The sequence below is a fragment of the Ranitomeya imitator genome, chromosome 3, assembly GCF_032444005.1.
Source record: "Ranitomeya imitator isolate aRanImi1 chromosome 3, aRanImi1.pri, whole genome shotgun sequence".
NCBI lineage: Eukaryota > Metazoa > Chordata > Amphibia > Anura > Dendrobatidae > Ranitomeya > Ranitomeya imitator.
The window spans coordinates 58,444,822-58,471,967 of record NC_091284.1 but is presented as its reverse complement, the minus strand read 5'-3'; the positions used below and the strand labels follow the sequence as shown (position 1 = coordinate 58,471,967).

General features: G+C 47.1%; 1 protein-coding gene across 1 annotated transcript; it reads right to left on the bottom strand.

Moving 5' to 3' along the window:
- Positions 1 to 25: 25 nt before the first annotated feature.
- On the bottom strand, positions 26 to 22,946 carry BTG3 (BTG anti-proliferation factor 3). The gene is made up of 5 exons (XM_069760889.1): positions 22,822 to 22,946; positions 5,802 to 6,036; positions 4,934 to 5,071; positions 859 to 1,102; positions 26 to 669 (listed from the first exon to the last, which is right to left on the bottom strand). The coding sequence occupies exons 2-5, from the start codon at positions 5,972 to 5,974 to the stop codon at positions 445 to 447; spliced, it is 780 nt and encodes a 259-aa protein (XP_069616990.1). The 5' UTR covers positions 5,975 to 6,036; positions 22,822 to 22,946; the 3' UTR covers positions 26 to 444.
- Between the last annotated feature and the right edge of the window lie 4,200 nt (positions 22,947 to 27,146).

Sequence of the window (27,146 nt, the reverse complement as noted above, 5' to 3'; positions counted from 1 at the left end):
CATATAAATAATCAGGACCAGAATGTGCATTATAATTATTATTATTATTTAGTAACATTTCGTAGCATTATTACAAAGTAACCTGCGATAATACATTATTGTTTATTATCATATTAATAAAAGTTAATTTATTAGTCTAATCCATAAAATATCAAATTGAGATTTGCAATAAATACATTTGGTACTGAAACTTCCAGAATAGCAATAGATTAACATGATTCTGTGCGAGTCGGAATATATAAATATTAAAAATTACTTAGGCACTTAACTATTCACCCTATCCACAAAAAGTGTTTCTGAAACAACTAGTAAATGTACAAAAGTGCAACAAAGTTGGAGTTAAATAATATTAAAAAAAAAAAAAAAATGAAATCGAAAAAGCTGCTCCTATGATTTGGTCCAGCATTAGTTTTGCACACAGAAGATTACGGAGATGCTGACGGCTTAGACCAAGCACTGGTGCCCGGCGCCCAGCATGTGCAGACTGTGCTGCCAGTGGTTCTGTTCGCTTTGTAGGACCGGCGGCATCCATCGGACGCGGCCATGAGTCTTGTTTCTTCCCGGCTGGTAACCGGAAGCATAGCGGGGCTGGTACTGGTAATGGGCACCTTGCCTTTTCTTTGGATTCTTGTTCCAGGAAGGAGCTGGCTGAGGTCTGAATTCGGGCACCTGAGATAATAGGAGACAAAGAAGAACCTGTAAGTGTCCCATGATGTAACATGAGTTCCTGCAAATTGGTGTAAGTAATGGCACAGCAGGCAGACGTGGCTCAGCAGCCAGACGTGGCACAGCAGGCAGACGTGGCACAGCCCATTAATGAGGCACACATAGGTAAATCTATACAGGACGGGCAGATACCTGATCACCTAGAGGAGTCATATCCATAGTACTGTAGAATGACGGCCGCGGGGCGAGCATCATGTGAGGAGCGGGCGGCGGAGGGATCTTCTTATTTATATAGACCTCATCATCCGAGGAGGAGCCGGAGTGATAATCTGAAGTCACTTTCTCCATGGCGTTCTTCACTTTCTGAGATATCTCCATCTTCTCATTGTTACTGGCAAAGCTAGCCACCACAAACGAGGGGTTCTTCTCTCCATATCTATAATTGAAAGTAATCAATGAAAAAAAAAAGTGCCGTCTCCCCGCGCCTTTGTGTCCCCCCGCGCCTTTGTGTCCGTTACCATCCATTTTCCTGTATACATTGTGCAGAACACACAATGCCGCAGCAAATTTTCATTCTTACAGCCAACAGCACCACCTGCTGACCAGCAGTCAGCACTACACAACCTATAATTACAATGGTCTCTGCTGGCTAACAATACCATAGATACCATGCAGAATCCTTGGCAACACTTTCTTCACAAAACCAAATTTAGAATAGGATTTTTTTTTTTTTTATGGAAAATTTAGTGGCAGAAAAAAATAAGTTGCCAACCAGTAGTTCATGACTCCTTGCTGTGTGGCCTGCTATATCGCCCTTTGGCAGTAATTGCATTTATATACTAACCCCTAAACTAAATTTGGATGGTATAATATCGGTGTCTTTCAGTTCATATTGAAAAGTCTCCAAATGTTCTCATGGTCATGATTTTTTTTTTTTTATTTCGCCTTATAATTAAAAACATGCCTTTTTTCTCTGACCACTGCTCAAAATGTAAAGGGTTGGGGACCCCTCCACTATGTAGCACTCCACCACCTCACCTCTACTGTTCTGTCTTAAGGTACCTTCACACTCAGCGTCGCTGCAGCGATACCGACAACGATGTCGATCGCTGCAGCGTCGCTGTTTGGTCGCTGGAGAGCGGTCACACAGACAGCTCTCCAGCGATCAACGATCCCGAGGTCCCCGGGTAACCAGGGTAAACATCGGGTTACTAAGCGCAGGGCCGCGCTCAGTAACCCGATGTTTACCCTGGTTACCATCCTAAAAGTAAAAAAAACAAACACTACATACTTACCTACCACTGTCTGTCCCCGGCGCCCAGCTTCTCTGCACTCCTCCTGCACTGGCTGTGAGCGCAGCGGCCGGAAAGCAGAGCGGTGATGTCACCGCTCTGCTTTCCGGCTGACCGACGCTCACAGCCAGTACAGGAGGAGAGCAGAGAAGCTGGGCGCCGGGGACAGACAGCGGTAGGTAAGTATGTAGTGTTTGTTTTTACTTTTACGCTGGTAACCAGGGTAAACATCGGTTTACTAAGCGCGGCCCTGCGCTTAGTAACCCGATGTTTACCCTGGTTATCAGTGAAGACATCGCTGGATCGGCATCACACACGCCGATTCAGCGATGTCAGCAGGAGTCCAGCGACGAAATAAAGTTCTGGACTTTCCCCAGCGACCAACGATCTCCCAGCAGGGGCCTGATCATTGGTCGCTGTCACACAGAACGATTTCCTTAACGATATCGTTGCTACGTCACAAAAAGCAACGATATCGTTAACGATATCGTTATGTGTGAAGGTACCTTTAGTCATTCCTTCATTTTTTATTAATGAACCAGGAGGAACAGGATGAACCCCAGAGAGAAGTTGCAATAGCATATAAACATAAGTAACTGCATAAGATTATTATGGGTTATCAGCACCAACACATGAAAATACACTGAATATATACATTTTGATCTACATGAGTGCTGTATAGACTACACTTTTCAAATTGAGGTACTCCGCTCACAAATTGCCCAATTTGTCTGTTCCCACCGGCCATGTCAAGGTGTACGTACTATTAAAAGGGACTGTCAGCACAGTGTGACTGTTCAAACCAAGTGCAGGCACTTGAACCTTTGCTGTGGCCACTGAAATACTCCTTCCCACCTGCTTGGTTCCATGGTTCTCCGACCCCTTCTGGCTCTATGAGGCTATCAAATGTTACCCTAATAAAATTAGAGCTGGATCCTGCTTGCCCTTAAAGTTTGTAGACCTTTGGCCCGTAAGAGGCAAGTCTCAGAGTAAGTTCCCATCAATAAAACTTGCGCCTTGTCGTGGCTGGTGGGCACACATGAATTGGCCTACTTGTAAATGAGGTACCTCAATTTTGTAATTGGAGTCTATATAGCAGCAATCCGTTCAGAATTCACATATTGGATGCGATGTGCGGCTCCGTGCCTTGTTATGTCTATAATGCAGTCACCACTTCGGACATGCTCCTCAGCACACGTCACCATCATTCTGAATGCAAGACCCAGGTCTAAAGCACACGGTCATTTTACGATGCCAGGTCATTAACTAGTTAACCAGCCGTGGTCATACCCAAGGGTTTACATGACTTTTTGGCCTGTCTGTGTCGGTCTTACATGTTTGCTGCGCTCTATTCCTGCAATGATTAGACTTGGTCATTGGCAGATTACAGAATTTTCCATAAAAGTAGAGAAGCCATGTCGGGGGGGATTACAGAGCGGAGCCTGCGCCATATCTCACAGGGCTACGGATGGCAAGAAAATAATTACCGAAGAAAAAACTTAGATGGCAGGATATTAATGTGATGTGGAAGGTGCACACATGGTGCGTCCGCACTGTCTGCTCCGCTATCAGGGTCTCGTCCCGATGACATTTTCCTAAAGGTTTTGTCTCCGGAGACGTCTTGCTGCTGCCGAGCGGGAGGCGGCTGGAAATCTCCGCTCTCCACATTATCTCCGGATTGCAGGGTCTTCTCCGCGTCTGTGTTGTAAATGTATTTAAATCGCTCTCGGCTATTCATCAGCACCTGGCACCCGAGTGCCCGCCGCTCAATGCCACCCTCCAGATGGAGAGCCCAGTCCTCACAGATGACAGCCAGAGCCAACTCACCGCATCCGTCATTAATAAAGGCCGCCAAGTCGCTCGCACAGCCGCGGCTGCCTCATCTGTACACCAAAGGCCCGGCAGACGGGGACTCTGGAGAGGGGGCGCCATGCCGGCCTCATCTACGGGATTAGCACCGGATTTACAGGAGCCTCAGACATCAGCAGCGAAAAAGATTTATTACACAGAAGAGGCGCTGAAAAATGGAGAAAAAAGACAAGAACCAGCAGAGTTTGCTGCAAATATCAATGTGGCACAGCACAAGTTAGGCCAAGTCCACACTGACAGTGCATGAGAAAAAAAAAAAAAAAAAAAGATAGTGTCTTGCACTTCAGGCAAAATAGATGAAACTTCTAGAAATCTGATGCCCACTGGGGGCGCGTGTCAAATCCACAACATGGCTAGTTCTCTTCTGGGTGCACTGAGTTTTATGTGACATCACCTATTGTGAGCGGTGGATCCTGTGTCATCACCCATTGTGAATGGTGGATCCTGTATTCTCTACTGTATATACAGGCGTTATCAGTAGTGATGAGCGAATATACTCGTTACTCGAGATTTCCAGAGCATGCTCGGGGGTCCTCCGAGTATTTTTTAGTGCTCGGAAATTTAGTTTTTCTTGCCGCAGCTGAATGATTTACATCTGTTACCCACCATAAGTACATGTGGGGGTTGCCTGGTGGCTAGGGAATCCCCACATTTACTTATGCTGGCTAGCAAATGTAAATCATTCTGCGGCGAAGAAAACCATCTCCGAGCACTAAAAAAATACTCGGAGGACCCCCGAGCATGCTCAAGAAATCTCTAGTAACGAGTATATTCGCTAGTTATCAGTCATTGTACTGGCTGTCTGTCTAGGATGATAATGAGACTGCTGAAAAGTCTTCTGTACAAGAAATACAAATACAAGTCTAGCTCAAAGCCTAGCAGTAGTCTGAAAATTGAAACATTTAATATATACATGGACATATGGTCAGTGAGTTACCATGTACTCAACGAGGGGGTGGCACTTTCCCGGTAGTACGTGGATCAAATGGAAGCTTCCTGCCCATTTGTAATAATTAGAAAGTTGAAAACCCCTCCGCCATAGGAGGTGAAGGGGCTGACGGATCTGCGGGTTGCACGTGCGCTTACTGCCGGCGGCAATCACTTACCTACAACACACCTCACAAGGGTCTACCCACAGCGTCATCTCCCATGGCAGTCCTAAATCTTCATACACCAGCCCACTGTTGAAACAAGCCTTCTGGAGGTCGGGATCGACGCCTTGGAATCTGTTTACACGGATACATCTGAAATGAGATCAGACAGTGACGTGTTATAGAGGAGTCCGAGTATTGCTGACTGTTTCCACGGGGGTCTCATGGGACTCTACCCCAGGTCTGGACAAGGTATCCAGGTGAGTCGGTCATAATGTGAAGTTCCATCTGCACATCTACCCTGGGATGTCACAGTCCCCAAAACCAGGCACCATGCGGCATAACTAACGAACAGTAGCAACGAAAAGCTCCTGTTAACTGTTCATTTGGGGAGGATATGCAACCTGGAAACCATCAACAAGCAGGCTAACGTCAGCTGCCAGATTGTATTATGGAAATTTAAAAATGGGGGCATGGTAAAAGGTTTACTCACTTACCATTGCGCAGCACTGCTGCCCATGTCCCCCGCCAGTCTCTGCTCCTGGGATGACCGACCAAGGAGACAGTCTCCTGGCACAAGACAGCAGGGGACCTCTTATGGTCAGCAGTGGACCAGAAGACGGGAAAGGACAGCATTTTTTATCATTTTACAGACCACCACAAGCCCAATTTTAAAACAAACAAGGGGTGGCCCACCTCTAAGACATAAGAAAGCACCACCCGTAGAACCGAGCAGACACATACTAGGGGTAACACGCAGACAGCAGCTTGCTGACAGTTTCCAAGTTGCACCATTTCATTTTCTACAATGCCCGGTGGTCACACGGGTAGGGGGTTGTGTTGAGGCAATAGGCGGTCAGTTTGTACCCTCCGGCCACATTACCTGTACGCTTGTCCCTTTGCTGGGGTTTCGGGGTACCAGTGATTCACATACTTGTCGTGGAGAATCCCGCTCAGTTCTTCAGAAAATATCTCGATCTCCTCCTTCCGTAACTTATTATTATTTCTCAATAGCTTGGAAAGAAATAACACAACTGCGGAAATTTCGTTCTTCATCTTCTACCACATGCAAAAAAAAGATTAAAAAAAAAAAGGAAATCTAGGACTAGGATAAGGATCTGCAAGAAAAGGAGAAGAGGCAAGACATTACTGAGGTGACGAAGAGTAAGAAATCTGAGGGGTAGAGACCCCCATGTCACAGCCAGCCCCCAGCCTCTTTATATGGACATAAAGGCACAGATGCAAAGCAGTTTGCCAGAATTCAGGAGTAAAAAGCTTTCAACGGTTTCAGAAAAATGTTACGGCTTTTGGCGCTACTTTCCCTCCACCACTCCAGCTCTGCCCATTTGTCTGAGGTGAGAGAAAACAGCTCATCTATATAATGACTAGCGGTGCTGGTCTTTATGCCAGAAAACTGTCTCCAGTCCAAGACTGGAGTAAGACTTGTTGTGAGGCGCACCTCACTTGTCACACTCCCAATTCAATAAGGAGCGTGCAGCTCTTGGTGCACGCTCGGAGCGTCTCACCCCAGCACGCCCCCTCATTAAGGGCGTGAAACATCGCCGGTCTTGACGAGTCGGGAATATGGTCTGGACCAGGTTTTGTTCATGGATTCTGACACCTCACTGACACTTATGGGGCTCCCACCTTAATACAGTAGTATCTTCCCCTCATGCATGAATTTTCTATGACCAGGTGCAGGGGCATTGCTAGAAACCGATATCCGGGGCTCCAGCACCAAACTTGATGAGTAATGCCCCGAATCCACAGGATATATATTTTTATTTTTTTTAAACTAAAGCAAACTTTATTATTCAAGCACAACACAAGCAGCCTGGCTATGGCGGACACAGTGTGCATAGTGGGGACCCAAGTGGCTCCTCTTTTCGGCTCCACAGTCCTCCCATCAGGTGCTAGTAACAGTTTTTGGATAAGGAGCAGTAGGGAGGTGTGGAGGCTGGTGAGCCATGGAGGAGGTCATCCCTGTCTGGACGCTCTGCCTCACTTCTGCCCCAAATAGAAGGAAAGCTACAGATGGCAGAGGAGCCCAATCACTGGCGGGCCCAGGACCTGGATGTGCTGAGGTAGGGAGCGGCCTATAGAGGTGACTATAGTGTGTACTTATATACTGTATATACCATATGTGTGTGTACTGTGTATATTGCATAGTGTATGTGGACATATTTTTTCAAGGGCCCCAAAGACACTTTGCACACGAGTGTCCTCAGATAACACCTTATCCGAGCACGTTCGCTCATTACTATTTATTACAAAATTCTGCAGTCACATTAGGATTTGTAGACTTGTCACCCCTCACATTGCGAGCAACACACACCGTGAAGTTCTCCCGTGTCAGCAGTGAAACAAGGGGTCATGTGACTGAAAGTAAAAAATATGCATAATTCCGGCCACATTTCGACTTTACGTGTCCAGCCTCACTCAATAAAAGTGTCACGAGCCATGAAGCAAGCAGGAGGTCCATCTTCTTATGATCGCTGCCGTACCCGGACCTGCTACACCCATCAGACCGGACCTCCCCCAGTTGAGCATTATAGAGTGCTGTAGATAAGCCCTGAAAGGCGATAGCTGTATCTAATGTGGAGCTCGGGCCGGGCTTTCCCCCGTCACCCAGTGCTCGGGCCGGGCTTCCCCCCCGCGTCACCCAGTGCTCGGGCCGGGCTTCCCCCCCCCCCCGTGTCACCCAGTGCTCGGGCCGGGCTTTCTCCCGTCACCCAGTGCTCGGGCCGGGCTTCCCCCCCCCCCCCCGTCACCCAGTGCTCGGGCCGGGCTCCCCCCGTCACTGGGGCCGGGCTCCCTCCCCCTCCATCCATGTCACCCGGTGCTCGGGCCAGGATTTTTCCCCATGTCACCCGGTGCTCGGGCCAGGATTTTTCCCCATGTCACCCGGTGCTCGGGCCAGGATTTTTCCCCATGTCACCCGGTGCTCGGGCCAGGATTTTTCCCCATGTCACCCGGTGCTCGGGCCAGGATTTTTCCCCATGTCACCCGGTGCTCGGGCCAGGATTTTTCCCCATGTCACCTGGTGCTCGGGCCAGGATTTTTCCCCATGTCACCCGGTGCTCGGGCCAGGATTTTTCCCCATGTCACCCGGTGCTCGGGCCAGGATTTTTCCCCGTCACCCGGTGCTCGGGCCAGGATTTTTCCCCGTCACCCGGTGCTCGGGCCAGGATTTTTCCCCGTCACCTTGCACCTGTTCACACTTGTTTTTCGGTTTTGACGTGACTGTCAGTCTTTTCCATTTGTATACGTAGGCTTTCTGACGGAGTCCTCCACCCATCAGCCTATGGCAATTTTAGTCACAGCTTGATCCCACCTCCCCATATATTTCTAGGCAAGCTGCCCAGGAGAGGTTTCACATTAGGTTAGGATCCTAGCAAAGAAATTCGCTATGTCCATGGCTGTTGGGCACAGAAGAACTAGCCAAACTTATGAGCCCAGTATATACATTATAACTTTTTTTTTTTTTTTTTTTTAGAGCTGCAATGTAATTTCACGTTTTCTATGTTTGCATACCATAGCATATAGACAGAGTGCAGCTTTAATTTGTTAGTTACTGAATGATGTACAATAACAAATTGTATTGTGTTACCATGTTAGCCAGAAAAATCGATGTTAATATTTTTCTGCCCAATGATGACAGAAGTATTCTCGGAGTGATACCTTTATTGGCTAACCAGAAAATAATGTTTGCAGCTTTCAGAGCACAGTGGCTCCTTCAGTCAAGATTTTTTTTTGTAATATTGCCTGAAGAAGGAGCCACTGTGCTCTGAAAGCTGCAAACATATTTTCTGGTTAGCCAATAAAGGTATCACTCCTAGAATACTTCTGTCATCATTGGGCACAAAAATATTCCCATTAGTTACTGAATGAAACTTGCAGGCAGGCAAGGGTGGCCACATCTATACTTTTATAAACTTCTAGCTGCAAACTATAGGAGCATAGCTGTATCCAGTGACCACGGTCCATGGTAACAGTAACAGACAAGTCTCGGGACTTTCCTACAGCCTGCCGTCTGCTGCACATTCTGCTGTGACGTCCCAGGATGCGATCACATTACAGTGCGTCGCTGTGAACTCATTCCTGGCCATTTCCCCCCCCTCGCCAAGCCCTTTATTACAGCATGAAGCGTTTAGTGCAGGAACACTAGAATCTCATCTTCCACTAGAACCAAATCTATACACATATTTGCATTATTTTTAGAACATGTTATTGCCATAAAGGCCTTTGTTCTACACATGAAGCCACAGACCTCGCAAAAGTCTTCACTCTGTTAGATGCCATATTTCCATAATAAGGTCATACCCTCTAATACTCCCCATGGAACAAATTTGGCCAGCGATACCAGGCGGGTCCCTCGGGTATATTTGACCCGCGATGCCGGGTGGGTCTCACGCCCGGCATCACACTTTCAGCTATATCGGCATCCTGGATGCCAATACAGTTGAAGGCATTGATGGAGGAGCGGGCATCAGCTGACGCTGTCTCATCATTCCATCTGTGCGTCTGATGTCTCAGCACGGCGGGCGTGATGACAATACAAGATGCCGGCTGTAACGAGACTTGCAGAGAATCTGAAGACACCATGAATAGACTGGAGCAGCAGGGGAACAGGTAGGGTTTTTTTTTTTTTTTTACAGGTGTGGCGTATCAGTGTTAGGAGCACTATGTGAGGCCCATTATACTGTATGGAGCACTATTTGGGGGCACTTTTGTTTGCATCTGTATTATTCAAGATTTTAATGCTTTTTACATAACAGTATTCCAATATTTTATTGTAAGATCTATGTACTTTGCTTGTGGGACAACCCCTTTAACCCCTTAACGACCACTGATACGCCTTTTAACGGTGGCAGTTAAGGGTACTTAAACCACAGCGCCACTTTTTAACGGCGCTGAGGTTTAAGGGTATAGCGCCCACTAGAGTCGGAATATCTCCAGGGTCTCAGCTACTCACCTACGACCCCACAGCCATACTTCACTACTGAGCATGTACATAAAGTGCAGCACAGATTCATCTCATCTATGACCCCACAGCACGGCCTCACTACTGACCATGTACATAAAATGCAGCACAGATTCATCTCATCTACGACTCCACAGCGCGGCCTCACTACTGACCATGTACATAAAGGGCAGCACAGATTCATCTCATCTACGACTCCACAGCGCGGCCTCACTACTGACCATGTACATAAAGGGCAGCACAGACTCATCTCATCTATGACTCCACAGCACGGCCTCACTACTGAGCATGCACATAAAGTGCAGCACAGATTCATCTCATCTACGACTCCACAGCACGGCCTCACTACTGAGCATGTACATAAAGGGCAGCACAGATTCATCTCATCTACGACTCCACAGCACGGCCTCACTACTGAGCATGTACATAAAGTGCAGCACAGATTCATCTCATCTAGGACTCCACAGCACGGCCTCACTACTGAGCATGTACATAAAGTGCAGCACAGATTCATCTCATCTACGACTCCACAGCACTGCCTCACCACTGAGCATGTACATAAAGTGCAGCACAGATTCATCTCATCTATGACTCCACAGCGTGGCCTCACTACTGAGCATGTACAGAAAGTGCAGCACAGATTCATCTCATCTATGACTCCACAGCGCGGCCTCACTACTGAGCATGTACATAAAGTGCAGCAGAGATTCATCTCATCTACGACTCCACAGCACTGGTCACTACCGAGCATGTACATAAAGTGCAGCACAGATTCATCTCATCTACGACTCCACAGCACGGCCTCACTACTGAGCATGTACATAAAGGGCAGCACAGATTCATCTCATCTATGACTCCACAGCACGGCCTCACTACTGAGCATGTACATAAAATGCAGCACAGATTCATCTCATCTACGACTCCACAGCGCTGCCTCACTACTGAGCATGTACATAAAATGCAGCAGAGATTCATCTCATCTACCACTCCACAGCCCTGCCTCACTACTGAGCATGTACATAAAATGCAGCAGAGATTCATCTCATCTACCATCTCTCATCAACCACCAATCTACTAAAATGCTTGTGCACGCCCTCATCATTTCCCGCCTTGACTACTGCAACATCCTTTTCTGTGGCCTCCCTGCTAACACCCTTGCACCTCTCCAGTCCATCCTTAACTCTGCTGCCCGACTAATCCATCTCTCTCCTCGCTACTCCTCCGCTTCCCCCCTCTGCAAATCTCTTCACTGGCTCCCATTCCCTCAGCGTATCCAGTTCAAATTGCTAATACTGACCTACAAAGCCATCCACAACCTGGCTCCTCCATATATCTCTGAACTAATCTCTCGATATCTTCCCTCACGTGACCTCCGGTCCTCCCAAGACCTCCTTCTCTCCTCCACACTTATTCGCTCCTCATCCAATCGCCTCCAAGACTTCTCCCGAATATCCCCCATCCTCTGGAACTCTCTGCCCCAACACGTCCGACTATCAACCACAGTCGGATCCTTCAGACGGAACCTGAAAACTCATCTCTTCAGGAAAGCCTACAGCCTGCACTGACACCGCTGCTGCCTCATCACTATCGAAGCTACCGCCTCACCAACACCGGAGCTACCGCCTCACCAACACCGGAGCTCCTGCAACCCTCAACCTACTGTCTCCTTCCCCATAATCCTGTAGAATGTAAGCCCGCAAGGGCAGGGTCCTCGCCCCTCTGTATCAGTCCGTCATTGTTAGTTTGTTTACTGTATGTGATATTTGTAACTTGTATGTAACCCCTTCTCATGTACAGCACCATGGAATCAATGGTGCTATATAAATAAATAATAATAATAATCTACGACTCCACAGCACGGCCTCACTACTGAGCATGTACATAAAGTGCAGCAGAGATTCATCTCATCTATGACCCCACAGCACGGCCTCACTACTGAGCATGTACATAAAGGGCAGCACAGACTCATCTCATCTATGACCCCACAGCACGGCCTCACTACTGAGCATGTACATAAAGGGCAGCACAGACTCATCTCATCTATGACCCCACAGCACGGCCTCACTACTGAGCATGTACATAACGTGCAGCACAGATTCATCTCATCTATGACCCCACAGCACTGCCTCACCACTGAGCATGTACATAAAGGGCAGCAGAGATTCATCTCCTCTATGACCCCACAGCACGGCCTCACTACTGAGCATGTACATAAAGTGCAGCACAGATTCATCTCATCTACGACTCCACAGCACGGCCTCACTACTGACCATGTACATAAAGGGCAGCACAGATTCATCTCATCTATGACCCCACAGCACTGTCTCACTACTGAGCATGTACATAAAGTGCAGCACAGATTCATCTCATCTATGACCCCACAGCACGGCCTCACCACTGAGCATGTACATAAAGGGCAGCAGAGATTCATCTCCTCTATGACCCCACAGCACGGCCTCACTACTGAGCATGTACATAAAGTGCAGCACAGATTCATCTCATCTACGACTCCACAGCACTGGTCACTACTGAGCATGTACATAAAGTGCAGCACAGATTCATCTCCACTAAAAGCGGAGATCCTTAGATCCGGAACAGACATTTATAGGACATTTCATAACTTTTCCAAATTATTCTGAAAACATTTACAGAACATCCTGCATTGTACTACTGTACACAATTTATTATATATTTCAGAAGTCGGAATCACTCCATTTTATACTGACTCCACAGCCCTGGTTTCCACAAGAACAGATCACTGTTTTTTTTTGTTTTTTTTAGATAGGCAAGTGTTTGATCCAGCAGTCAAAGCTGGCATCTTGATGCTGTCAGATCACTTTCATAAATGTATGGATAGAAGACTGATCGGCTACATTCTGGCCAATTGAAAAATAAAGCCAAGTGTGTGGCCAGCCTCGGTCATAGCTATTTAGCAGAAAAGTAAAACTTTGTTCCGAATCCTATGCCAAGTCCAAAATGAAGTCCAAGTCCGTCATCGAGATTGCCGTGGGTCGTCACCCAGCGTTCACATAGTCCAGAATGTTTGCTGCACAACTTGACAGATTTGCCAAAGTGGCTGGCTGGGAAGGTATCAGGCATGGAAAAGCAGAGTTACAATAACTCCCCGGGGGATGCAAATTTCATTTCTGTAAAAGATGGATGACATAAGTCCAATTTCAGGAAAGTGTATTACTGATGCATTTATGTCTAAGCCCCCAACCAGACCGCTTCATAAACCAGTTTGGGGGCTTACACCTACATTGCATCTGTAATACGGGGCACAAAGTGTCAGTAATAATACACCTGCCTGAAAAAGGCTTTTTTATTTTTTAATAAACTAAGAGCAAGTTCATGTTGGGATCCTCCATCATCTCCTAGCGATTGCGAAAACGTCAGTGAATGAAGCCGCCTTCTCTTCATCGCTGCATTCTTCTCATGGTTTTCATCACGTACATAATTTAACCTCTGAACATGGAAATTCTCTGACCCCGAGTCAGACGAGTTTGCAGAGATCTTACGCCTGTCGTATGGGACCTGCAGGTGCACATTATTTGTAGATTCAATGTTAACAATCACCCCGATTCTTATATATACAGAAAGCTTAAAGAACAAAAATAAAAAGTTAAGGTCTCGCAGCAAATTTGCTCACAGGATTTGTGTTCTAGAAGCCGCAGATCAGGCCATACAATGGATTCGCCAAGTTTTTGCTTTGTAACAAACTACAGATTAAAAAAATTGAAAACATTACGACTAAGAAGTTTTCCAGTCCAAATCCAGCCATAAAATGGAAAAACCAAGTCATGTCCGACAGTCTGGTTGTTATGGATGATCTGCATAACAACAAATCTGCTTTATTATCTACTATATAATTGTCTAAGGGTCACTTCCGTCTGTCACGGATATTCATTGGTCACGGCCTCTGTGTCATGGAAATCCAAGTCGCTGATTGGTCGTGGGCATTTTGCCACGACCAATCAGCGACGGCCATAGTATGGCAGCGAAATGGCCGCTGCTTTAGGCCATGTTCACACTATGCGGTTTTTACTGCGGAACCGCAGGGGTCCGCAGCCGTTTTCCATGCAGGGTACAGTACAATGTTACCCTATGGAAAACAGGAACCGCAGTGCACATGATGCGGAAAAACCCGAAAACAACCGCGCAGAATTGCTGCGGAAAAAAAAGAGGGACCATGTCACTTCTTTGTGCAGAATCGCAGCGATTCTGCACCCATAGAAATGCATTGATCCGCTTACTTCCCGCATGGGGCTGTGCACACCATGCGGGAAGTAATGCGGATAATGTGCGGGTTATACCCGGGGTGGAGGAGAGGAGACTCTCCTCCAGGCCCTGGGAACCATATTTGTATTAAAAAAAAAAAGAATTAAAATAAAAAATAATGATATACTCACCCTCTGAAGTCTCAGCGCTGCACGCGGCCGTCCGGTCTCAGGTTTGCTATGCGACCAGGACCTTCGGTGACGTCGCGGTCACATGACCGTGACGTCACCGAAGGTCCTGGTCGCACAGCATCTTTGGAACCGGACCGCCGCCTGCAGCGCCGAGGAGATCGGGACGTCAGAGGGTGAGTACACCATGATTTTATTATTTTTAACATTACTATTGATGCTGCATATTGCTGCATATGCAGCATCAATAGTAGGGGTAAATCCCGCAGCGGAACCCGCAGGACAAACTGCGATAAATCTGCAGGGATAACCGCAGCGGGTTTGCCCTGCAGATTTATCAAATCCGCTGCGGGAAAACCCGCGGGACAAAAAGGAACGTGTGAATGTGGCCTTACTGCCCTGCAGTCAGCGCTCACACAGTGTTAATGCCAGCATTAACTGAGCGCGTATGCAGCATCAATAGTAAAAAGAACTAATGTTACAAATAATAAAAAATAGGTTATTCTCACCCTCCGACATGGCACGCTGTCCTTGGCAGTGCAAGCGGCAGGTTCCTGTGCCAAGGATGGTATGCGAGAAGGATCTGCCATGATGTCACGGCCATGTGACCGCGACGTCATCACAGGTCCTGCGCTCATACCAACCCTGGGACCGGAAGCTGCCGCGTGCACCGCACACAGGCGCCAGGACTTCAAGGGGCCTTCGGAAGGTGAGTATATGTTTATTTTTTATTTTAAGTCTTTTTTTAACCACGCATATAGTGCCCACATTGCTATATACTACGTGGGCTGTGTTACATACTGCGTGGGCTCTGTTATATACTACATCTCTGTGCTATACACTATGTAGCTGGGCAATATGCTACGTGGCTGTGCAATATACCACGTGCTCTGTTATATACTATACATAGCTGTGCAATATACTATGTGGCTGTGTCAGTTCTGTTATATACTACGTCAACTGTGCAATATACTGCGTAGCTATGCAATATACTACATCGCTGACCAATATGCTACATAGCTGTGCAATACACTACGTGGCTCTGCTATATACTACGTGGCTCTGCTATATACTACGTGGCTCTGCTATATACTACGTGGCTCTGCTATATACTACGTGGCTCTGCTATATACTACATACCTGTGCAATACACTACGTGGCTATGTTATATACTACGTGGCTGTGTTATATACTACGTGGCTGTGTTATATACTACGTAACTCTGCTATACACTACGTACGCTGTTACATACTACGTAGCTCTGTTATATACTATGTCACTATAGTACGTAGCCTGTGCTATATACTACCTACATATTCTAGAATACCCGATACGTTCGAATCGGGCACCATCTAGTAACCATATAATTACTTATAGTAAAGCTGTCCCCATGACGGCCCCACCGTGGCCACAGTCTGGATGGAGACAGTGGTATCAATCCACCGCAGGCATCCATTGAAGGAACGGGGTTTAGAAGCAATAAATCGGAAGAAAAAGAAAAAAAATCACCTTTCCCCGTTCCAGCGCTGCGTGCGGCTCCGTCTCCCCTGCTGTGACAGTTCAGAGGGCGCGATGACGCGCTTAATGTGCGCCGGCGCCACCCTCTGACTTACCAGTCACAGGCAGAGGAGCCGGAGTGTGTCTTCAAGAAAATGGCGCCGGAAAGCGCGGACTGCGCAGGTGCCGATTCCTGCTGCCGGAATCGGCGCCTGCGCAGTCCGCGCTTTCCAGCGCCATTTTCTTGAAGACACACCTGCAGTGGAGCCGGACGATAGGTGAGTATGGTATTTTTTTTTTTTTTTTTTTTATATGGCAGCAGCATACGGGGGCATACACACTGGAGCGTCTTATGGGGGGCATATAATACAATGGTGGCGCAGGATGGCAGCAGCACATGACAGAACGGGCGCAGGATGGCAGCAGCACATGACAGAACGGGCGCAGGATGGCAGCAGCACATGACAGAACGGGCGCAGGATGGCAGCAGCACATGACAGAACGGGCGCAGGATGGCAGCAGCACATGACAGAACGGGCGCATGATGGGAGCAGCACATGAAAGAACGGGCGCAGGATGGAGCAGCACATGACAGAACGGGCGCAAGATGGGAGCAGCACATAACAGAACAGGGGAGCAGGATGGGAGCAGCACATGACAGAACGGGGGCGCAGGATGGGAGCAGCACATGACAGAACGGGGGCGCAGGATGGAAGCAGCACATGACAGAACGGGGGCGCAGGATGGGAGCAGCACATGACAGAACGGGGGCGCAGGATGGGAGCAGCACATGACAGATCGGGGGCGCAGGATGGGAGCAGCACATGACAGAACGGGGGCGCAGGATGGGAGCAGCACATGACAGAACGGGGGCGCAGGATGGGAGCAGCACATGACAGAACGGGCGCAGGATGGGAGCAGCACATGAAAGAACGGGCGCAGGATGGAGCAGCACATGACAGAACGGGCGCAAGATGGGAGCAGCACATGACAGAACAGGGGAGCAGGATGGGATCAGCACATGACAGAACGGGGGCGCAGGATGGGAGCAGCACATGACAGAACGGGGGCGCAGGATGGGAGCAGCACATGACAGAACGGGGGCACAGGATGGGAGCAGCACATGACAGAACGGGGGCGCAGGATGGGAGCAGCACATGACAGAACGGGGGCGCAGGATGGGAGCAGCACATGACAGAATGGGGGCGCAGGATGGGAGCAGCACATGACAGAACGGGGGCACAGGATGGGAGCAGCACATGACAGAACGGGGGCGCAGGATGGGAGCAGCACATGACAGAACGGGGGCGCAGGATGGGAGCAGCACATGACAGAATGGGGGCGCAGGATGGGAGCAGCACATGACAGAACGGGGGCGCAGGATGGGAGCAGCACATGACAGATCGGGGGCGCAGGATGGGAGCAGCACATGACAGGATGGGGACGCAGGATGGAGCAGCACATACCAGGATGGAGACCATATACCAATATAAATGCTCGCTACCCGGGCGTAGAACGGGTTCAATAGTGTGTATGTATATATATATATATATATATATATATATATATATATATATATATATATATATATATATATATATATATATATATATATATATATATATATATATATATATATATATATATATCCTCCCATATGCATGTAAGCATCCTATACATATAGAAGAAAACCAAACACCTTGCTCCTGTTCACCTGATGCTCAGCCTCTCTGCAGCAGTGTGATGAAGTGACGCCATTGTGTCTGCTGGCTCATGTGCTGCTTGGTGGAAGGATCCGAGCACTCCGTCCTCCACCAATGTAATCACTGCTGCCTGCATCTTGAGGATGCGGGTAGTGGTGACAGTCGGCAGAGGGTGCTGCCCCGTAGGTCACTGTTTTTAGCACCACGGCTGTCTCGGTTTGTGGGTTGGCCTGGAACAGCCAGAGGGCAGGACGTACCGTAGCTCGCGGGTCACACTTATTAGGCAGGCCTCGGCAGAGAATAAAACACTTTAAAATCACTCCCTACCCATTTCCCAAAACAGAAATAGCAATATTTAAAAGAAAATTAAAGGGATTTTACACTTTCAGAAAAGTGGATCTCAAATTATCTAGCATTCAGTGATTAGCTGCAGCGGTGATGCACGCTGTCAACGTGATGTCACCACTACGGAAGGGGGGAGGCAGCGCAGGACCTAAAGAGGGACAGTACCTGCTCCATGTTTTATTTTAGACCATTTGGGGTCCGCTTTCTTGAAATTGTCAACCACCCTTTAACATATTTGGTATCGCCATTTGCTGCATTATATCTTCATATAATAAATATAAATGAATAAATATCTTCATATTTATCCCATACGGTGATCAGAGCTTCATCTCCGGATGACTTATCCCCCAGGAGTACAAAACAGTCACTACAGACATCCGGGAGCTTCTCAGACTGCTGGGCCAAGCAGAGCCTTCACATGTAGGAGGTGGTCACAGATGGTCAACCAAACCAGAAGTTGGAGGACAGTTCACAGGAGTTTGGACTCCATTGTGATTTCCGGGGGTACGGACGTTCCCTCAGCAGAGCCGTAGACTCCATTTGGAGTCTATAATATGCAGTTTTGGACTCCGGGTGAGATATTTTTCGGCGGTATGCGTCTTTGAAGTCAGAAATAACAGTGCAGATTTGTAGGGGTTGACATGTAACCCCCAATAGAGTCACAACCGTGATGCCAACATACCCCGAGTGTCTGAGAATCTTAGGGTATGACCACACGGGCTGGCCCCTGTAGAATTATCCGCCAAGGATAAAACCACAGCTTTTTGTTGCATTATTGATGGCACAGTTCATGTTCTTCATTGCAAAAACGTAAAATCTGCAGTGAAAATGCACATCATAGCGTGACATAAATGTGAAGTCCAGAGCTCTGATCACCGAGGATTCAGCTCAGATTTCTGCGGTCACACGCTGGCTGCACGGAAACAAAGCCTGGGAGGGCGGCCAGCGTCAGTGCTGAATCGGAGGAGGACAGACGGAGAGGGGAGAGTGCTTTTTGTTATTTTGCATAGATCCATGTCTGGTCTTGTCGGTTGAGTACAATGATCTCACGTCAGCCAACGTTGTGTTTGGTTCCAGTAGGCCAGAGACAGGCTGAGGGATTTAAAAGGTCACCGACAGCCCCGATACACGAGCACCGCCTGAGGCCCAATGTCGTCGTCCACCTCAGCGTTTGTTGTCAGGCTCCTTCTCACAAACCTATTGGAAAGGTTAATTTGTGTGCAGGTTCCTTGTTATTCAGGTGTCATCACTGAAACACAGACTTTTCCAAGCAGAAGCCAAACAAGACGTTCCTAGAGATCAGCAGCCTGACGGACGCTTCTCCTCCAAGTTTGTAGACAGCCGACATTTTAATTCAACACATTCATAAGTCCGGGATATTAATCGCTGGAAGAACAGGAAGAAGGGAAACTTTCTAATCAAGTCAGTCCCATCCCAGCGAGTTGATACCTACCACACATTGGTTCAACCCCATCGACTTTGAGATCGAAGTTCTGAAATGCTCCACTGGAATGGGATAATGGCAGCAAATGTATATTGTCCATGAGATTTTAAATAAAAATAAAAAAAGTAAAAAAAATGCACCACGGGCTTTAGGACATGTTTTTATGGCAGCTGCATGCAAGCCTTACATCACCAAGCACAAGGCCAAGCGTCGGATGGAGTGAGGTAAAACCGCCACCACTGGAGGAAATGAGTTCTCTGCAGAGTTCTATCTGGCGTCTGATGGACGAGTCTTGGTTTGGAGAACGTTACCCGCCTGACAACATTGTGCCCTCTGTACAGTTTGGTGAAGGAGGGATAATACTAGGGGAATGTTTTTCAGGAGTCTCGAAGTTCCACTAACCGGAAATCTTAATACTTCAGCATAAAAGATATTTGGACAATTGTATCTTCCAGCTTTGTAGGAACAGTTTGGTGAAGGCCCCTTTTTCTGTTCCCCATGACTGTGACCAGTGCACAAAGCAAGGTCCATAAAGCCATGGTTGGGGGAGTTTGGTGGAAGAACATGACCACATGGACCTGACCTCAACCCCATCTAACAACTTTCGGATGCCCTATATAGGAGATAGTGAGCCCGGCCGCTCCTCCATCAGGGTCTGACCTCATAAATGCTCTTCTGTATTAATGCGGTAAAAATTCCCACAGACGCCTCCCATATCTTGTAGAAAACCTTCCCAGAAGAGTGAGCGCTGTTCCATCTGCACAGTGAGGAGCTGCTCCATATTCATTTCTGGGAGGAGGACTACAATGTAATGTGCTGGGGTCCCGATACTTTGGGGTATAACAGATCTTATGTGGAGATCAAGCGGTTCCCTATTATAGACATTGTTCTACAGGCTGAAATCTTCTTAGTAAAGCAGGAGTGACATGATAATCTGACAGAGGAAAAAGAAAGAGCTGAGGTTTGGGCCCTCCCGTGTAATCTGTACACTGCCACAGCAGACAAAGGAAATACATGCTGTGCACAGGACACAGCCGAGGTCACAAGCGCAGAGCTGCACCCCCTGCAGAGTGATGGCGGCACCCACCCTGGATTGTTGTAGGTGCAGCTGAGCATTCTCAAGTTCCCGGCAGCTGCAGGGCAACAAAGTAATGTACAACAGGTAGAAACAATCAGGGGTCAACCCACAATCAGGTGATAAATGTAGGATGGGTGAGGGCAATCGCTGCAGGTACACCAACCCAACCGCAAGAATGGAGCCGGAGGGCACACACTGCTCCACTGACTATGGGAGCGGAGGTCATAAATAGGTCTGCAATCACACGGGGCTGGCAATGATCATATAAGGGACAATTAAAAGAGTTTGTTTTTTTGCTATGGGGCCCAAGAACTTAATGTCAGGTAGCCTGTTCTGCATGGGGACGGTGTGCTGCAGCTCAGGAAGCGATTCTCCGGCTTCATTTGTACTCAGGTCAATAGAGCAGTTCTTTCTGATCTGCTGTTGACAGGGTGTCACTACCGACTCCACAATGGTTGTCCGCCTGCTCCCCGAGGCTTCTCTGCTGGGAGTAGACGGTCCATCAGAATGATATCAGCAATGACGTCCTGTTGACAGAGCAGAGAGAAAGAAGGGAGCAGATAGCAGGAGAATCGCCGGCAGGAGCGGTCAGTGAACGTTGCAGAGCAGGATATACAGGTAGCTAGGAACTAACTGCAGACAAGTGCTAAGACTTAGAGAAAAACAAAGTCCCAGAAAACCCCTTTAAATTTAGCAAAAAGACTGAGTGGCAGGCCAGGCACGGCCAACAATGGCAGCTGCAGAAGTGAAGACTGCCATCTTGTTAGATCTGTACGTGGAGGCGTTTACAGAATGGGCCGGTCTCACCTGCGTAGCTCCACTATCCATCAGCGCAGTGCTCCGCTATCCTCTCCAGTGCCATAGACAATGGATGGAGCAGCAGAGCGAATACTCGACCGTCCGCGCCACTAAGCTCATACGTAAGTTTCCACGACGCATCCATTACCCTGAATCTTTGGGACATTAACCAGCAGAGAGGACAGTAATGACTGATCCCGGCTTTTGCATCGTTGGTGCCAACACAGCGACCCCCTTCACTACATTTTTTTTTTTTAAACAGTGCAGTTCACTAAAAAGGGTCTGTGGTTGTTTTCTCCACTGCACTGCGGAGATCTCGGCTCCTGAAGTTGATTGCGCGTAATATGCAAATTTCACCTTCAACCAGGGGAGGCAGAAACAGGTTCTTTTCTGAGGGCAATTACTTTTTCCCTATATGACGCTGATTTATCACAGGGCAGTGTCAGAGTTGGAGGAAAGAAAAAAAAAAAATCAAAGTCTCGCTAGATCACACTGCAAAAACCTGTTCTGACCCTCAACAGGAGCTTTTTTTTTCCCCCTGTATGTCATTGCTCCATTATGATTGAGCAGCGACATAGAGGGGAAAAAGGAAACACCCTCAGAAAAAAGAATTTGTTACAAAAAAAAAACAAGTAGCACATTTTGTTTTAAATCCATCCTGAGTTAACTTTCTTTTTCTTAGACTCACTGGTGTGACATAATACACGAGTAAGAAACATTAATACGTTGCATACACACAAATATGGCGCCTTTAATGAAGGACCCTCATCCCATCTTCAGCTGGGTCCCGAGAGGACAGGGATCCGCCGAATACAAGATACACCCATTGGAAAGTTACTGGGGGCTACAAAGGGGTACGACTAATAAAACCAGCAGCTCTGATTGACGTTAACCCTTCCCCTACTGCCCAATGTCCTTTGGCCTAGTTGGAGGAAGGAGCAGGTCAGGTCCCCGGCCGTCAGCGTCACTAGGACAAATGCTTTTCCTATGGAAAACAGCAATACAGGAAAAGTGGAAGATTGTCCGGAGACCTTTTATGACCTCTTGGGGGTGTAACATAATAAGTGAAAAAATAAAATATTGATACATATATTAAGCAGGTGTATAGATAGAGACATATTATATATCTCTATACACCCCCGAAGAATAACAAAAAGACGAATATTTCGTACAAAAACAATTATTCTATATTAATCTTACATAAAAAAAACAAACAAATAAACTACACCCATCAGGTGTCCGTGTCACTAGGAGAGCCTGAAGATGTAATGGGACCGGTAACTAGAGTGAAACAATAGGGAAGAATGTATATGCTGATCACAAGAGAAAAATGACATTAATGTGTGAAAAAAACTTACATGAACCCCTCAAAAAAAAAAAAAAAAAAAAAAAACCCCGAAAATTAATGACATTCCTCTCGCATAAAACTTCACCAGAGGAAATAACTAACCGGACAAATATGGAGGGAAAATGTACATAAAATAAATACATACGTCAGGTGGTCACTAAGGGGTTAATACCCGTGACCCAACAGGACCCCCAGGGTCACAATTATCGGGGTCCCCCTTCCAGGCTTAGAGGACTCGCCCCACACCTGTTACACTACAGACACACAGTCCCCGGAGCACTCGCACACAGCCTCCCTTACCCCCAGCCAGCCTTCATGGAGTCCGGGACTTTTGCCGCCGCGCACCCGGGACAGATGATGCTCACGGGAGAAGCTCCCGCCCGCTCTGCCGCGCTCTGACGTCAGCCGCCATCCGGGCCACATTCCACTGCGGTTTTACTTTCCCACCGCTAGATGCCGCTGTGGCGCCAGAAACTTTCGTCCAATCGGCTTGATGAGGAAGTGAACGTCGCTGCCGCCATGTTTATTGTGGGCAGAGGAGTCAGTCAGATAGATGGAAGTACTGGGCGGCTGCGGAGGCTGCAGGCTGTAGTGTCCTCTATTATGGCGGCTGAGCACTGACTTCTCATATATCTTACATCAGGATAAATAATATAAGGTCACATCCCACGTGTAGGAATTCATGTCATTTTTTTCAATCATGAAAAGCTCGAAAGCTTTGTTGCGTACTCTCCACTGCAATTAGTCACCATGTCACAAGTTTCTGGTGACACGTTATTTCTACACTGTTGTTCATCTGAGAGAAGACATAGCCAAATGGAGCTGTTATTTATATCTATATAAACTTTTGTTTCTCCAGCGATCAGTCCAATGGTAGAGTAAACTATACCTTTTATTTATCCATTAAAAAGTCCCAGCTTTCTTCAGTAACCATATTGCATACATGCAATCCCTTATGGAAGACCTGGTGTCCCGATTGGAGGACTTGGTTGTAGATGACGAGGAAAAAGCTAACATATTAAACACCTTCTTCTCCACGGTATTCACGGTGGAAAATGAAATGCTAGGTGAAATCCCAAGAAACAATGAAAACCCTATATTAAGGGTCACCAATCTAATCCAAGAAGAGGTGCGAAACCGGCTAAATAAGATTAAAATAGATAAATCTCCGGGTCCGGATGGCATACACCCACGAGTACTAAGAGAACTAAGTAATGTAATAGATAAACCATTATTTCTTATTTTTAGGGACTCTATAGCGACAGGGTCTGTTCCGCAGGACTGGCGCATAGCAAATGTGGTGCCAATATTCAAAAAGGGCTCTAAAAGTGAACCTGGAAATTATAGGCCAGTAAGTCTAACCTCTATTGTTGGTAAAATATTTGAAGGGTTTCTGAGGGATGTTATTCTGGATTATCTCAATGAGAATAACTGTTTAACTCCATATCAGCATGGGTTTATGAGAAATCGCTCCTGTCAAACCAATCTAATCAGTTTTTATGAAGAGGTAAGCTATAGGCTGGACCACGGTGAGTCATTGGACGTGGTATATCTCGATTTTTCCAAAGCGTTTGATACCGTGCCGCACAAGAGGTTGGTACACAAAATGAGAATGCTTGGTCTGGGGGAAAATGTGTGTAAATGGGTTAGTAACTGGCTTAGTGATAGAAAGCAGAGGGTGGTTATAAATGGTATAGTCTCTAACTGGGTCGCTGTGACCAGTGGGGTACCGCAGGGGTCAGTATTGGGACCTGTTCTCTTCAACATATTCATTAATGATCTGGTAGAAGGTTTACACAGTAAAATATCGATATTTGCAGATGATACAAAACTATGTAAAGCAGTTAATACAAGAGAAGATAGTATTCTGCTACAGATGGATCTGGATAAGTTGGAAACTTGGGCCGAAAGGTGGCAGATGAGGTTTAACAATGATAAATGTAAGGTTATACACATGGGAAGAAGGAATCAATATCACCATTACACACTGAATGGGAAACCACTGGGTAAATCTGACAGGGAGAAGGACTTGGGGATCCTAGTTAATGATAAACTTACCTGGAGCAGCCAGTGCCAGGCAGCAGCTGCCAAGGCAAACAGGATCATGGGGTGCATTAAAAGAGGTCTGGATACACATGATGAGAGCATTATACTGCCTCTGTACAAATCCCTAGTTAGACCGCACATGGAGTACTGTGTCCAGTTTTGGGCACCGGTGCTCAGGAAGGATATAATGGAACTAGAGAGAGTACAAAGGAGGGCAACAAAATTAATAAAGGGGATGGGAGAACTACAATACCCAGATAGATTAGCGAAATTAGGATTATTTAGTCTAGAAAAAAGACGACTGAGGGGCGATCTAATAACCATGTATAAGTATATAAGGGGACAATACAAATATCTCGCTGAGGATCTGTTTATACCAAGGAAGGTGACGGGCACAAGGAGGCATTCTTTGCGTCTGGAGGAGAGAAGGTTTTTCCACCAACATAGAAGAGGATTCTTTACTGTTAGAGCAGTGAGAATCTGGAATTGCTTGCCTGAGGAGGTGGTGATGGCGAACTCAGTCGAGGGGTTCAAGAGAGGCCTGGATGTCTTCCTGGAGCAGAACAATATTGTATCATACAATTATTAGGTTCCGTAGAAGGACGTAGATCTGGGGATTTATTATGATGGAATATAGGCTGAACTGGATGGACAAATGTCTTTTTTCGGCCTTACTAACTATGTTACTATGTTACTATGACTTGACACCCACTATGGTCCAACCACGTGTCGCACACCTCCCAACCGTCCCGGATCCAGCGGGACCGTCACGATTTTGACAGTCTCCCCCGCTGTCACGGCCGGGACAAGTATGTCCTGCACTGGTTGGGAGTGTGCAATGTATCAGCCCGTCATCCCTGCACCCGCAGAGCCTTACACCACATATCGGCTGCTCTGTGCGCACAGGACCTGTGATGAGGTCACAGGAGAGGAGGAGTCAGGGGTCACATGATCGGGACCTCCATGGATTGCAGGACTCGGCTGTGCTGGTTGCCAACTTGCCATGGTGCTGCTGGATGAGGTAAGTAAGCTGCCTTGTGTGGGGTCAGGTGGTGTACAGTGTGGATGTAGCAGAGCCATGTCTGTGTATGAGGTGTATGGAGCGGAGCCGTCTGTGTATGAGGTGTATGGAGTGGAGCCGTGTGTGTATGAGGTGTATGGAGTGGAGCCGTGTGTGTATGAGGTGTACGGAGCGGAGCCATGTGTGCAAAGTGTACGGAGCGCAGCCGCGTGTGTAGGAGTAGCTATGTGTGGCCATTATACGGTACAAAGTATCATGTGCGGCCAATATACAGTATGGAGCATCATGTGTGGTCATTATACAGTATGGAGCATCATGTGCGGTCATTATACAGTATGGAGCATCATGTGCAATCATTATACAGTATAGAGCATCATGTGGGGCCATTATACAGTATGGAGCATCATGTGGGGCCATTATACAATATGGAGCATCATATGGAGCCATTATACACTATTGAGCATCATGTGTGGCCATTATACAGTATGGAGCATCATGTGTGGCCATTATACAGTATGGAGCACCATGTGTGGCCATTATACAGTATGGAGCATCATGTGTGGCCATTATACAGTATGGAGCACTGTGTGGCCATTATACAGTATGGAGCATCATGTGTGGTCATTATACAGTATGGAGCATCATGTGTGGCCATTATACAGTATGGAGCATCATGTGTGGCCATTATACAGTATGGAGCACTGTGTGGCCATTATACAGTATGGAGCATCATGTGTGGCCATTATACAGTATGGAGCACTGTGTGGCCATTATACAGTATGGAGCATCATGTGGGGCCATTATACAGTATGGAGCACTGTGTGGCCATTATACAGTATGGAGCATCATGTGTGGCCAATATACAGTATGGAGCAAGATGTGCGGTCATTATACAGTATGGAGCATCATGTGTGGTCATTATATAGTATGGAGCATCATGTGTGGCCATTATACAGTATGGAGCATCATGTGTGGCCAATATACAGTATGGAGCAACATGTGCGGTCATTATACAGTATGGAGCATCATGTGTGGTCATTATATAGTATGGAGCATCATGTGTGGCCATTATACAGTATGGAGCATCATGTGGGGCCATTATACAGTATGGAGCACTGTGTGGCCATTATACAGTATGGAGCATCATGTGTGGCCATTATACAGTATGGAGCACTGTGGCCATTATACAGTATGGAGCATCATGTGGGGCCATTATACAGTATGGAGCACTGTGTGGCCATTATACAGTATGGAGCATCATGTGTGGCCAATATACAGTATGGAGCAACATGTGCGGTCATTATACAGTATGGAGCATCATGTGTGGTCATTATATAGTATGGAGCATCATGTGTGGCCATTATACAGTATGGAGCATCATGTGTGGCCAATATACAGTATGGAGCAACATGTGCGGTCATTATACAGTATGGAGCATCATGTGTGGTCATTATACAGTATGGAGCATCATGTGCAATCATTATACAGTATGGAGCATCATGTGGGGCCATTATACAGTATGGAGCATCATGTGTGGCCATTATACAGTATGGAGCAT